Source organism: Neodiprion lecontei, chromosome 7 (genome assembly GCF_021901455.1).
Source record: "Neodiprion lecontei isolate iyNeoLeco1 chromosome 7, iyNeoLeco1.1, whole genome shotgun sequence".
In the NCBI taxonomy this organism is placed as follows: Eukaryota; Metazoa; Arthropoda; class Insecta; order Hymenoptera; family Diprionidae; genus Neodiprion; species Neodiprion lecontei.
In genome coordinates this window covers 16,070,731-16,086,170 of record NC_060266.1, presented here as the reverse complement: position 1 = coordinate 16,086,170, position 15,440 = coordinate 16,070,731, and the positions used below count along the sequence as shown (strand labels likewise).

The following is a 15,440-nucleotide window of genomic DNA, read 5'->3' as shown; positions in this document are numbered from 1 at the left end:
AACAAAACTCATGGAAAACAAAATAGCATCACAAAACAAACTACTTCCCATATTGAAGACATCAGTTCGTTGTTGTTCTCCGGCCGGGGCCTATCCCATATTCCTAAATTCCTCCTTCCCTAAACTCCCCAATCCCCAAAGAAGCCTTGCAAATAGTTGTCGATAAAGTGTCTGACAACTCTTTGCCGTCTAAAAAAAAGAAAACGGTAGCCGACTGAGAGCCCGAAGAAGGTACTTGACCAGGACTCAACATTGGTTCGCACAATGGGATCTCAATGGTCTATGGAGCTGCGCTGACATCTTGCTCCTCCTTAATGACAACGAATGTAAGCTCTTTGAAAAGTTTATTATTTAAAAAGAAATAATTCAATTTTAATTTGAAAGATCCGAACAAGAGCAAACCCATCTTAAAATCATTCTCTCTGATTTACAGAGCAACGCTCGAAGCGAACGTTAGGTACGACGCAGAAAATCAAGCCGACCGAAACCCGATTAAGTCTAAGCGTCACCCCGCCTCGAACCTACAAAATAGAGACCAGCTACGCAAAATATTGATTGCAAGAGAACAAATTTTAAAACACAACCTCACGTAATCTTTGTGTTTTCTGAATAAAGAAAATCTATTTTACTTTTTTTTTTGTGTCTTTCACTTAATTAAGTTTATCCCTTAATAAAGCAAGTATAGGTTAACCTCCGCATGTCAAGGAAGTACAAAAATCTTTAAAAATTTGATCGGCCGTAGCTTCTGCATTAATAACTAAGACAGGAGCCGATAAACAAGAAAAGATTTGTTTAACCAGCCAATCCTCATGAACCTCATGAATAACTCTGAGTAACTCTAAAGAAATGTTCGACTCTCCCTCACGAGAACGGGAGCTGACTCGGGCGAAAGAAGTTTCTGGGGAAACTCGCAAATAAACAATCAAATCTACTCTGAGCTCAGACGAGCGAATAAGAAGATAGAAATTTTTCATCAATAAGTGAGATTCGAAGTCGCGAAAATTACCTAACCTTCGACGAGCTTCTACGAAACAATTGCTACTGAATATCGATCTTTCCAACACCTTTACAGGTGATGAAGTCGCTTGAACATGTCTGTCTAACATAATCATCTGAGCGAAATGCTGAAAATGATAGCAATAACGATCTGGGTCCTCGTACATCAAATCTAAGAGATGAATTCCAGCGACATCTCGATATTCCTCAAGAAGTTCTAAAAGTGTACAGACCTGGCGATCTGCTAAAAACCTCTTGGTGAAAGTTGTTTTTCAGCAACCGATATTCCCTTCAATAATAATCGTAGGCGGTCGAGTTTTATTCAAATGAATTCCAAAAGGAAGATTCTTTTTCCAATCGATGACTGACTGTAAAGAACGTTAAGTAGATCATAGTTGACAAGGGTGTACATCTGAAGATCTAACCTCGAAGGATGTTCCAGGTCTTGGAGAGTTTGTTTCGGGTTGATCTTCTTCAAATGGAGCAAGACGGTCCAGGTGTACCACTTTTGCCTTGGAGTAAAGGTTTTTTCGGATCCTGTAAACGACATCATTGATCCGGTTAACCACTAAGTAAGGGCCTTCCCAATTTCTTTGTAGTTTTGGACATCGTGCTTTCTGTCTTCGAGGTTGAAAGAGCCAGACAGAATCCCCGGGATTAAATTTTAAATCCCTGGCTTGAATATCATAACGAGTTTTTAATTTGTCTGAAGCCATAGAAATTCTACTTCTAGCAGAGTTATGAATAGAGGCATAATCTGTTTGATGCTGTCTTTGCACAGGAACAGGGCCTTTTTCTAAATCTGACGGAAGTCGAAGATTTCTACCAGTAAGCATGAGGGCTGGCGTCTGTTTCGTCGTCTCATGAATCTCAGATCTGTCAGATAAGAGGAAGAAAGGGATCCAGGAGTCCCAGTCTCTTTGATTCTGCTCTACAAAGGACAAAAAATATTGAAGTAAAGTTCGATTCAGACGCTCAATCATGCCGTCAAATTGTGTATGCAAAGGAGTCGTACGAGTCTTTCTAACCCCTAAAATCTGGGTAATCTTTTTCATTAAGGTTTACTCAAAATTTCGGCCTTGATCAGTATGAAGTTCGAGAGAAACTTCGTGTCTGCAAATAAGCTCTCTAAGGAATGCTTGAGCTACAGTAGAAGCTTCTTGATTGGCAAGTGGAACCACTTCGGGCCACTTGGTAAAATAATCTGCAATAGCCAGAGCATATTTATTTCCTGTATAGGTTGTAGGGACAAGTCCGAGAATGCCCATTGCTATTCTCTCAAAAGAAGCTCCCACGTTATAAACTTGAAGAGAGCTATGTGCTTTAGCTCGAGGTCCTTTCTTTGTCGTGTAGATTCGACATCATCGGCACCAATCTTCAACGTCCGACCGGCAACGAGGCCAAAAGTAGAAGCTGCGTATTCTGCCTAAAGTTTTATTTGAGGTGAAGTGTCCGCCTGTAGGAGAATCATGATGAAGAGCAAGAATCTCTGGAACTCGTGTCCTAGGAACCAAAAGTTGCCACCTGATTTCCTTCAAGTCTGCAGATTCCCATTTTCGGTATAAAATTCCGTTAATTAAAAGGATAGACTCCCATTGAGCCCAATAAATTTTCAAATCTGGCTCAGCTGGAGATGTATCCTGCCAGTCCGAGCGATTCTCTGCTTCCTTCCAGGACTTAACTTGAGTCAAAAGTGCTGTCCTCCTGTTGAGATTTTCTCCATTCTTCCAGGTCTTTTTCGAGAGAAACTTTCCGTTATGAAGGAGGGGGGTTTCTGTTTTTCTCTGATCGTGCACATTGTTTACACTCTGGCAATTCTTCGCAGGGTCTTCGGGAGAGAGCATCGGCGTTTCCGTGATGAATTCCTGCTCGATAACGAATCTCAAAATCATATTGTCAAAGCGTTTCTAACCATCTAAACGGAATACGTTTTGTGGGATGATACAAACGAGTTAGTGGAGCGTCTTCGTTTACTCCTGGCATTTCAGGCAGCGGGAAATCCGAGTCACAATAACGAAATAATCTCCATTATCGAAGAGCTACGCGAAGCAGGAATCATTTATTAAGCAGCTCCCATCGTTTTTGCATTCATTACCGAGATGAGCGTCGACGTGTTTGGACGGCATCTGGATAAAAACATGGCCGCGAGCACTCGCGGTCCTCCGGGGGTTGGATTTCAAATAACAGCGAACGGGCATTACGATATACGGAACAAGAGACTGTGCAATGTCGCAGATCCCTCAGAGCCGAACAATGCTGTAGCTTTAAAAATCTTGAGACGAAAATTCAACGTGCTGCAAAAACAAATCGACAACCTCGATCAAATGATCAAAGCTTTAGAGCTCACCACGGAGAAAGCCTTGGATACCTTTTACACATACTTTAAAACGGGCAGAGACCTGGGTTCAGTGCCTGAGCGTCGTTTTGTGCCCGTGTCATTGCAATCTCGAGTGCGAGCCGCGCTCGAACGATTCGTCTCCGCAGGGATGCCAAATCTCGCGTAGATGAGGAGGCGAGCGCGCATCACGCATTTTTTTTAAAACAGTCGAGTTAAGTCGTCCGTCTAGTGACGATCGTGAGTGACGCCGTGCGTTCTCTCGTAACACAACCAAAAGACGAGAGGCCCAAATATCCTCTCGTATCGTTCGCTCCTCGGAGTAAGGTAGATGAGTACGGCCCGAGTGTCTCTCATTCTACACGGGACCGAGTGCCCATACACGCATACCAAGGGTCTTGCACCCTTCCATCATACAACGAGCCCGAGCGCTCTTGGTGTACTACCAACACCAATCATTCATACACGTTCGCTCTACGGAGTAAGGTAGATGAGTACGGCCCGAGTGTCTCTCATTCTACACGGGACCGAGTGCCCATACACGCAAATCATACGAAATTCGATCGAATCGAATAAAACAAAAATCACAATACGAAACGAACTCGAGATCGCGGTGGCACGAGCCAAACGGGCTGTAATCGGCATATACACATTCATATACACAATCGACACATACTTTTATACGTTTACAAAATACACGTTCATACTTCGTGGGTTTTTATGCCGCAAGGCTTTTCCCACAAGAGCCAATAAACATTCATAATTCGATGGCTCAAACGCGAGAGTTTTTTTATTCAAGAAAACCTCAACCTCTATCCTTCACCCAAATAAAAAGGGTTCAATTCAAAACTACGAGGCAACTTCGCCTATGAAGAAGCTTCGACTATACAAATTTGGTGTCAGAATCGGGATACGAACACACGCCCGCATAGAGGACAAGAAGAAAAAGGTGCAAACGTGCATCGTATTCAATAAATCGTGCCACTCTTCGACTAGCCAGCCATCGTCTCCAAACTCGTCACCCCCCAGTTCGCCATCGATGGAAAACGATCATCATCTACAAAAAGATAAGTACACAAACGGTACAAGATTCTTAATATCGTATTATACACTTTCTCTGGCGTTATACGTCTTTCTATAGTTCATAACGTTCGACGTAGTCGAAAACACATTTCGGTCCAACGCACGCTTTGTGTGAAGAACGTAGCATGCATATATCCGACGATCACGTGTATAAAACATAGGTCTCGTTTTCTGTTATGAGAGTCTCGATATCTAGGCGTTGAAAGATAACCGTCGCACGGGGAGGTTTGTTTACACTTGACGCGGGCCGCGCTCGCTCTCTTGATCTTATACGGTGAAAGACGGACGAGTTCGCGCGCGTTTTCGAAAAGATACGCGCTGCACGGGGAGAGGCTTAGAGCCGACCCTTGAAAATCAGTCCAGCTTCGACATCGAACGCATAGACGTCGTATCCTGTTTTTTCTCGAAGATCTCAAATATTTGTACGCACAAGCTCAGTAAAATGGCTGCCCGCGTAAAGTTTATTAATCAAAAGCGTGCGACTTTAAAGGCGAACATTACCAAACTTAAGCGACTCACGGAGGACGCGGATTTTGAACCCGCGAACATAAAAATGCGGGCGGATCGTGTAAAAGAACAATTTCGAACATACGAGGAATTACACGATGAACTCGCATTATTAACCGACGGAGACGGTGACAACGTCGATGACTTCGACGAGTTGCAAGATCGATTCTACGCGATCATAACTAAAATCGAGACAGATTTATCATCGACAGCACCACAACATCCCGGTGTAGCAAACGTGACGTCGCTGCCGATCGACGGCACGCGTCGACTTAAATTGCCGGTCGCCGACCTCCCAAGGTTCGACGGCAACATCGAAAAGTGGCTATCGTTTAAAAATACATTTTTGACAATGATCGACTCTCGCGAAGACATAACGAAATTACAAAAATTCTTGTATCTAAAAAATTGCCTAGAGGGTGACGCGTTAAATAAAATTCTCATTTACAACGTGAGCGAAGAAAATTACGGGACGGCATGGAAGTTACTTCTAGATTCGTATGACAAGACTCGAATTTTGATAGTAAAACATCTCGACGCGATCCTCGAGTTGCCCGCGGTAAAAAAGGCGACACATAAAGATTTAGCGCGACTCGTCGACGACATGCGCCAACACGTGAACATGCTCGCGTCATTGGACGTGATACCAGATGAACACTTATTAGTCCGGATAATCGAGCGCGCGTTACCCAACAATATTCGGGTGAAGTGGGAAGAGACGCTCAATCTCGACACCTCGCCAACGCTCGAGCAAATTTACAAATTCGTCTCCGAGACCGCGTTTCGTTTATATACGCTCGAACAAGATGTATCGCGTTCCAAAACAGAGACCAATTACAAACGACCGCTTCCGAATTATAAAGATCAAAGCGGAATCAAGACACGACGCGGAGAAAATGGCGCGCGTACGTTAGCGATAGGCACGTCAGCAAAGTGCGTAGTGTGCAAACGGGAGAGTCATCCCGCATACCAGTGTCGCGAATTTCAAAAAATGACGGTTCAGCAACGGTGGAATTTCGTCAAGAGTTCATCGCTGTGCAAAAATTGCCTGCGCTCGCACCGCGGCAAATGCACTTCGACGCATTGCAAAAACTGCTCCAGGTTTCACCACACTCTTTTGCACAACGAATCTCCTGCTGCATCCACCCATGCGACCCAAGAAACGATACCATCGGATACACCTAAGTCGACAACAAAGGTAAATTTAACATGTAGCAAAATGATTACATACAGCTTCACGTCAAGGGCGTTACAGTCGCAGTTAATGCTGAGCGCTCAAATACGCGTCAAAGACTCACGCGGTCAATACCTAAAACGTCGCGCTTTGTTAGACACTTGTGCGACAGCGCATTTTATCACGGAGGATCTTGTGAGAGAATTGAAACTACCGATACGCGCGTGCACGATCGCGGTAGGAATGATCGACGACGCAAATACAATTTCTAAAGGCGCGGTCGAATGTACATTTTATTCGATACACGATAATTTCAACAAAACTCTCACGTTTCTGGTCATACCGAAAATAGCTGATAACGTACCGAACGAAATCTTTCCTCGCGAATCAATCGACTTACCGCGGAATGTAAAATTGGCCGATCCGCAATTCCATTTGCCTGGAAGGATCGACATCCTCATCGGGTCAGGGACAACGTTGTCATTATTATCGATCGGACAATGTGATTTGTCCCGCGACGGCTGCGATCTCGTCTTACAGAAAACTCAGCTCGGCTGGGCCGTTGCCGGCGGAAAATCAAACACGACGGTCGGGAAACGAACGTCGTGCCAACTAACCGAATTAAAGGAAACAATCGAAAAATTCTGGTTGCTCGATGATGCAAACGCTGGTCAAAGAAAATTATCAGAAAATACAAGCTGCGAAACTCATTTCATTCGAAACGTCACTCGCGAACCGTCGGGACGGTACGTCGTTCGTCTGCCGTTCCGCAGCGCCGATCGAGACCTCGGTGATTCGCGATCTATGGCTTTGCGACGATTTGCTGGCTTGCAAAAAAGGCTTAACGCGGACCCGGTCCTTAAAGCGGAATATCATCGCGTTATGAATGAGTACATAGAACTAGGCCATATGTCACTCGTTGTCGACGAATCGCTACCCGGTTATTATCTCCCACACCACGTGGTCATAAAGGCGACAAGCGCTACGACGAAGACCCGAGTTGTCTTCGATGCGTCCGCCAAAACAAGCATGGGAGTGTCGCTTAACGATACGCTGATGGTCGGCCCGACTATTCAATTGAAACTAATCGAGCATCTTTTACGATTTCGCAGTTATAAATTTGTGATTACCGCGGACATCGCGAAAATGTACCGACAAATTTGGATCGCCCCCAGCGATCGTCGGTACCAACGAGTTTTCTGGCTCCAACAGGAAAGAATTCGCGTATTCGAACTAAACACCGTAACGTTCGGCGTGTCGTCGGCTCCGTTTCTTGCGATACGAACCGTACAAAAACTTGCAAGCGATGAGAGCGCGGATTATCCTAAGGGGGCCGAGGTTTTAACGCGCGACTTATACGTCGACGATTTGTTATCAGGGGCAAACACCTTTGAGGAAATCGTACAAATTCGGGACGAAGTGATCGAAATATTGAAGCGTGGCGGATTCGACATTCGACAATGGGCGTCAAATCACCCGCAGGCCCTAAATAATTTGAGCAAAAAAAAAACCGCAGATATCGATTTTCTGACAGACGAAAATCCTGTGCACAAAACACTCGGTATATCATGGAACGCGCGGAATGACGACTTCCTTTATACGGTGAAACGTATCGAGCCCTCCGAGAAGGTCACAAAACGATATATCTTATCAGAAATCGCGAAAATTTTCGACCCCCTCGGTTTACTCGGTCCGGTGATTCTCACCTCGAAAGTGATTATGCAACGATGCTGGAAAGCAAAAACTACATGGGACGAGTCCGTACCCAGCGCGTTAGATTCCGCATGGCGATCGTTCGCGGAACAACTGTCATTAATCAACAATTTAAAGATTGACCGATACGTTTCGACAAATAACCCAATCGATATCCAGATTCACGGATTTTGCGACGCGAGTCAGACGGGTTACGGAGCTTGTATATACGTGCGCTCTTGCGAGCAGGACGGCGAAATTCGCGTAAGACTTTTCTGTTCAAAGGGACGGGTGGCTCCGCTAAAAGATCAAACCATCCCTCGACTCGAACTCTGCGGCGCTTTGACACTTGCTCGCTTATATCGCGAAGTCCTCGAGGTAACGAGCTTTCGCGTGGACAAGACAATTTTCTGGTCAGACTCGACAATAGTTTTACAATGGCTAAACAAACATCCGAGCGTCCTAAAGGTGTTTGAGGCACATCGCGTCGCAGAGATACAGGAAGTCAGTAAAGACGCGGAGTGGCGGCACATCCGGACTGATCAGAATCCGGCAGACGCGTTATCGCGAGGTCAATTTCCACGGGAATTTTTAAATAACGACTCGTGGCTTCGGGGGCCTGCGTGGCTAACTCAGCCCGAATCCGTTTGGCCGCAAGTCGCGGTAACGCCTCAGAAGGATTTACCGGGGATTAAAAAATCATTGTGCATGTTCTCGCAATCGCAATCGGAAGAAATTTTCAAAAATTTCTCGTCATACACACGATTGATTCGTGTCTTCGCGTACTGCTTACGTTTCTCACCCAACAATAATGTCAAGGGCGTTTTGACAATCAAGGAAATTGAGGAGGCAGAGTATCGCGTTATTCGATTAATCCAACAAGCGCACTTTCAAGACGAAATCGATCGTCTTTTATCCGAAGAAAGGGTGAAATGCGCAAAACTCGGATCTCTGAATCCGCGAGTCGACGAGAGAGGCTTGATTCGCGTCGGTGGTCGTATAAATAAGGCCGATATCTCGCTCGATCAAAGAAATCCGATCCTTCTTCCGTCGCGACATCACGTAACCGACCTTTTGATTCGTCACACGCACGAAAAATTCTTTCACACTGGGATCCAATCGACATTATATAGTATCCGGCAAAGATTCTGGATACTAGACGGCAGAAATCAAATACGTAAAGTCGTGCGACGTTGCGTGCGATGCATCCGGTTTCGGGCTAAACCAGAGACGTACAAGATGGCCGATTTGCCAAAATCTAGAGTAGACAATGCACCGCCGTTCTACCACACGGGAGTAGATTATTTCGGTCCGATACTCGCAAAAGAAAAGAAACATCGGAATCGGAGCAGCATTAAAGTCTACGGCTGCGTATTTATTTGCATGTCGACTAAAGCTATTCATATCGAGATCGCAAGCGATCTGTCAACAGACGCGTTCATAGCGGCTTTACGACGATTCGTCAGTCGTCGGGGCATTCCGGGCCATATCTATTCGGACAATGGGACGAATTTCGTCGGCGCGAACAGTCAACTTCGTGAATTTTACGCTGTCAGAGAGTCCGAAGACTTCCGTTCTCAACTGTACGAATTTACGTCGACCAGAAAAATTGAGTGGCATTTCAATCCGCCCCTCTCACCTCATTTCGGGGGTATATGGGAGGCGGCTGTAAAGTCGTGTAAACACCATCTTAAACGCGTCATGTGCGATTTTTTGTTTACGTACGAAGAATTGACTACTCTAGCAATCGAGATTGAGGGCATTCTCAATTCGCGCCCATTGTGCCCTATTTCCACAGATCCAAACGATCCAATTGCTTTAACCCCCGCGCACTTTCTTGTTGGAAGACCGCTCACAATGCTGCCGGAAAATGATCTTTCGCTTGTTCCAGACAACCGAATATCCTCGTGGCAACTAATCACTAAGACACGACAAGAATTCTGGCGCCGGTGGCAACTCGAATATTTGAGCGAGTTACAAAAGAGACAGAAATGGATAAATCCGACCAAAAATATCGCGCTGGACACGGTAGTCCTATTGATTGACAAGAACCAACCATGTATGCAGTGGCGACTGGGTCGAGTGGTGGAACTACATCCTGGAGACGATGGCGTAGTCAGGGTGGTCACCGTAAAAACGACTCGAGGACTCTACAAACGCAACACGAGATCGATTTGCGCTTTGCCCATAAGCGCTTGAGATTATCGGGAGAATTCAACGAAAACGATCATTTTCGAACTCTTCTCAGTTGAAATTTACAATTGATTCTTTCTAATTTTTCAAATTCGAGTTTTCGATTCATACTTACGCAAGATTCAGTCAATATACTATGTAGATGTAAGCCAAGGATATTTCTTCAAGGTCATATTCCAATTAATTATTTACTCTATGCATAAAATATCAACTTTAGACTTAAGGTAATCGCTGTAAAGGGATCAGTTATAATAAGGTTAATGACATGTACTACTATTTGCATAATTTTGTTCGTTAGCACTCCCAACGGGGGGAGGGTGTTCAGTGCCTGAGCGTCGTTTTGTGCCCGTGTCATTGCAATCTCGAGTGCGAGCCGCGCTCGAACGATTCGTCTCCGCAGGGATGCCAAATCTCGCGTAGATGAGGAGGCGAGCGCGCATCACGCATTTTTTTTAAAACAGTCGAGTTAAGTCGTCCGTCTAGTGACGATCGTGAGTGACGCCGTGCGTTCTCTCGTAACACAACCAAAAGACGAGAGGCCCAAATATCCTCTCGTATCGTTCGCTCCTCGGAGTAAGGTAGATGAGTACGGCCCGAGTGTCTCTCATTCTACACGGGACCGAGTGCCCATACACGCATACCAAGGGTCTTGCACCCTTCCATCATACAACGAGCCCGAGCGCTCTTGGTGTACTACCAACACCAATCATTCATACACGTTCGCTCTACGGAGTAAGGTAGATGAGTACGGCCCGAGTGTCTCTCATTCTACACGGGACCGAGTGCCCATACACGCAAATCATACGAAATTCGATCGAATCGAATAAAACAAAAATCACAATACGAAACGAACTCGAGATCGCGGTGGCACGAGCCAAACGGGCTGTAATCGGCATATACACATTCATATACACAATCGACACATACTTTTATACGTTTACAAAATACACGTTCATACTTCGTGGGTTTTTATGCCGCAAGGCTTTTCCCACAAGAGCCAATAAACATTCATAATTCGATGGCTCAAACGCGAGAGTTTTTTTATTCAAGAAAACCTCAACCTCTATCCTTCACCCAAATAAAAAGGGTTCAATTCAAAACTACGAGGCAACTTCGCCTATGAAGAAGCTTCGACTATACAACCTGTCCATTTGAAACGCTGATAACATTTCTCAATTGGACACCCGACTAAGAGCGTTGGAATATGAACGAGGAAAAGCAAGCACTGGTGACGGTACTGCATAAGCCTGCACGCCGGAATTACCCGCGTCGACGTGTAGACGTGCGCGGCATCGACGGGACCTGGCAAGAGGATCTTGTTGATATGACGTTATACGCTGGACAAAACAAAGGCTACAAGTGCATGCTCACAGTCATTGATATTTTTTCAAAGTATGCGTAGGCTGTACCGATAAAGAGCAAGTCTGGAGATGATGTTACGAAGGCAATGGAATCTGTGCTTGTTCAAGGACGGGTGCCGAAAAATTTACACGTCGTCAGAGGAACGGAATTTTACAACTCGAAATTTGAATCGCTTATGACACGTTACGGAATCAAACTTTACTCCACGTACAGTAATTTGAAGGCTTCGATCTGTGAACGTTTCAATCGCACGCTGAAAGGTGAAATGTGGAAACGGTTCAGCATGCAAGGAAGCTACAAGTGGCTCGACATCTTATCTGATTTGGTTTCGGCTTACAACAACGCCAAACACCGAACCATAAGAATGAAACCGTCGGATGTCACCGTTCCAAACGAGAGGCTATTATTACGTCAGGCCTACAGAGGGCTGCAAGCGATACCTACCATATCGGCGAAATTCAAATCCGGCGACAAAGTTCGAATCAGCAAATTCAAAAATGTCTTCGAGAAAGGTTACACTCCCAATAGGACGACCGAAATATTCTCGATAAGTCGAGTGGAAAATACTCATCCTATAACGTACAAGCTCAACGACTACCGAGATCAACCTATCGCTGGTAGTTTCTACGAAGAAGAGCTCCTCAAGGTTAAACATCCGGATATCTATCTGGTGGAGAAGGTGCTCAAGAAGCGTGGAAGAAAAATATACGTTAAATGGTTAGGTTTTGACAATACACACAACGGTTGGATAAACGAATCGGACATGTAACATTGAATACATGAATTTTTTGTAAAAACGTATGTGCCTTTTTATTTTATATCCGATACATAACATGTATGCATATTTATTTTTTAGACAATCGACAGACATATGCATTGTTGTACAATTTTTTATATTTCGGAGCGTTCTTATTCACCACCCTACATAAAAATATTTTATAGATCATGGTACAGTTATAAATTACAAAGCTAAGGTGCAGGCTTGTAGCCCCACGGAAGCGTGTGGGTTGTGTTTTGAAACACGAAACGCTTGTCGTCATTCCAGCTCAGTGCCACTTTCTGCTGTTCTACGGTGTATACCTCGTGCTTTCGACTTAATATCAAATGCTGATTTGTAGACAAATTTTCACGGTTCAAAACATATTCCAAATAATCGTTGAAAGTTATTTTTGTCAACGCTGATCCTTCGACACCTTTGGCACGTTAATTGTCTTTCTCATCTCCCAAGACTCGGAATGCGTACAATTTAATTTTTAATCCTACAAATTCCAGCATTATTTTTCCGTTATTATCATCTTTCATCAAGCCGAGAACTTTTTTGTTCGCTGGAGGCATTCCATAAACGTTGTCAAGCGGATAATCCGACGTATCGAATTTATGCAAGTCCTCCTTCATATGTTCGTATATGTCGGGGACGGTAGAATTGTAAATCAAACTGTCGGTATCCGTATACATCAATTTTGCTCGGTTGCGAAATGTCTGCTTAATATAATTATACTGAAAATCGTAGATATATGTTTGAGCCAGATCCATGATGCAGAAACCTACATATAATGGTTTATTCAACTTGACTTTCGTCCTTCTGATTTCGACGATAATCATCTCTTTGTCGAAAACGGTGCAGCTGTGAAAATTAGGTTTGGCTATAGTAGCTCTAGCACCGTATCTTCCATCCCATTTCGTGATCAGCCTGACATCTCTATACTTCCTAACATTTTCCATTGTTTTGCCAAAAACTGCGTTGTTCATCAGTTTGTAAAAATTTTTCTCGAATTCGTTGTGAGATTTGTTCGGCAAATCGGTATTCAAATCTATGTATTTTTTGAGCCACGGGGTTTGTCTGAATTTGAGAATTCTGTGAATTTTGAGTAATTTTAAGCCTAATTGTAAGCACTGTTTCAAAACGCTATAGTAAACAACGTAGTTTATCTTGGAAAGTAGCGTGGGCGTCAATTTCGGTTGTTTATTGTTCGAGATCGGAGGTATATAGTGCTCCGGACACAGTGGTAAATCTTTATGAATTTCATGCAGTTCCTTGAGATATTCCAAATCCACCTCCAGCATGTAACCAAACTCCACATCGCCCGAGATGGTGAGAACGTCGCATTGTCCGAAGTCTGATACCCATTCGAAGGAACTGTATGGCAGAGCAAAGCTCGTAGCAGCACCGTACAAATTATTAACGTGAAAGTACATGAGCTAAGATTCTTCGACCTCAGGATTGAATGCCTCCCCCATGTGCCTATTGTTAGCCTTTGCGTATCTGTTCGAGCACTGTGACACACCACCTCTAATACCTTTTTCGATAAACATAACCATATCTATGTCGGTGAGAAGCTCGAGCTCGATGTCGGTACACTTCAACATCGCATCAAACGACAGACCGGGCGCGGTGTAATAATGTAACGGATCCAGGTTGTACGTTGTCCAACAGCTCTGTCGAAAGTTATGAAAAACGTCGGCTAGTAAAAACACGTCCATCTGTAAATACAAGTCCGAATACTCTCCCAAAGTTTGAACGTTGAAAGTTTGCCAAACTTCACATGCATGTGCATAGTCGTCGTCTGATATATCCCAAACATTTAATTTTGAGTAAAATTGTTGTTTGGATGGTAACCGTCTGTCCTTGAGCTTGTCCCAACTGTCTATGTATTCGTACGGGAACACTCCTTTTCTGGTCAATAACTGAAATTTATCGGAGCTACGATAAAATTTTCGTGTGATTGATTTCTGATCATCACCGAGATACGTTGCTAATTTCTCAAAACTACTGGGCATGAAACGGTACGAATCTACGAATCTGAACTTTATATCTGTCCCCTTGACACATTTTGTAAAAGAAATGTACTTTTCTTTGTTTACGAGTAGAAGCTCAATTGTGCCCTCGAATGATGTAGCCAGTGCTTTGATCAGAAAATGTGGATAGTAACCCGACAGATTGTAGAATATCACTGAGATAGTGTGCGAATTTTGGTAATTTAGATTGCAACCTCGATGAGCAGCACCACGGTACTTTCCCGTGAAATGGCAGTGATCACGATGTTTCAAGTCTGTGAGTGTAAACGGTTTTTCACAAATGTGACACACTGTTGTTGAATGAAATCCGTTGATTTGATTGAAATTGAGCGGTTCTATTGGTACAACAGTTTTGAAATAAACTTCTAACGAATGTGCCAATTCCGCTAACTCATTCACAAACCATTGAATGCAAGTCTCTCCACGATTGATTTTGAATTTTGAAAGCGAATCGTCAAACGCACAATATAGAGAGCAAGCTATACTATACAGAAGATGCTTCTGAAAAATTGTTCTTGTACCCATCTTTCTGAGCGTAGGTTCCAGTAAACATTCGAGATCCGCGTAAATGCAGAATGGAACGGTTTCTTTGTGCTTGAAACTTTTAAATTTCAGTATTTTTTCCTCATCTGTAGGTAGAATAACTTTGGTTTTGTCTAAATTCATGCAATCTGCATTGTGTTTTGTCAAACATCTTTCAGAATGAAAGTGAGTCAAACATCTGTCACATAACCAAGTACGACATTTATACTTAGAAATTTGAGATCTTGTTAATCGAGACAGATTTCGAACACAAGTAAAATGAACGATTCTATTTTTTCTTAATTTTCCATATTTACATCATCATCGTCATAGTCAGTGATTTCAGTTTCTATTGCGAAAAGATGAATTACAGGTTTGTCAGACTTGTTTCGGCTCAAATAAATGGGTACGATTTCACTGCGCTTTTGTTTTTCCGTACTATCTATACCATAAACGTTGATTAAAACTTTGTTGAGTTTCTCAAATTTTGGAATCTGGTCTAAAGACATTGGAAAATGCAAACCTTCGTATTGTAGCACTGAGCTGAAATACAGATATGAAGTAATTTTACTGGGATTGTTGTTTTCGTCTGGGAACAGAGCTGCGGTGACCGACCAAAGAAAGCAATACGAGTCGCTGTTACGGATGTTGACGACAGCCTTTTTATCTTGAATATCTTTGGGTAGTGGTGTGTATGTAAAGACACCGCCTCGTACTGGCACGTACTTGTTAATGTTGACGGTAAGATTTATAATATCGACTAACGACCAGCCTGAATCC

The 15,440-nt window shown here is 43.7% G+C and overlaps 2 protein-coding genes across 7 annotated transcripts in view; both read left to right on the top strand.

Annotated features, from left to right (window-relative positions):
- LOC107216665 (GTP-binding protein Di-Ras2) overlaps window positions 1–15,440 on the top strand; it is a 432,275-nt gene that overhangs the window by 97,056 nt on the left and 319,779 nt on the right. The gene's annotated exons all lie outside the window — the stretch shown is intronic.
- Window positions 4,857–9,986, top strand: LOC124295574. The gene has a single exon (XM_046746003.1). The coding sequence runs from the start codon at window positions 4,857–4,859 to the stop codon at window positions 9,984–9,986; it is 5,130 nt and encodes a 1,709-aa protein (XP_046601959.1).

Coding starts and splice junctions, on each gene's coding strand:
- LOC124295574 (XM_046746003.1), top strand. CDS start 4,857: ATGGCTGCCCGCGTAAAGTTTATTAATCAAAAGCGTGCGACTTTAAAG.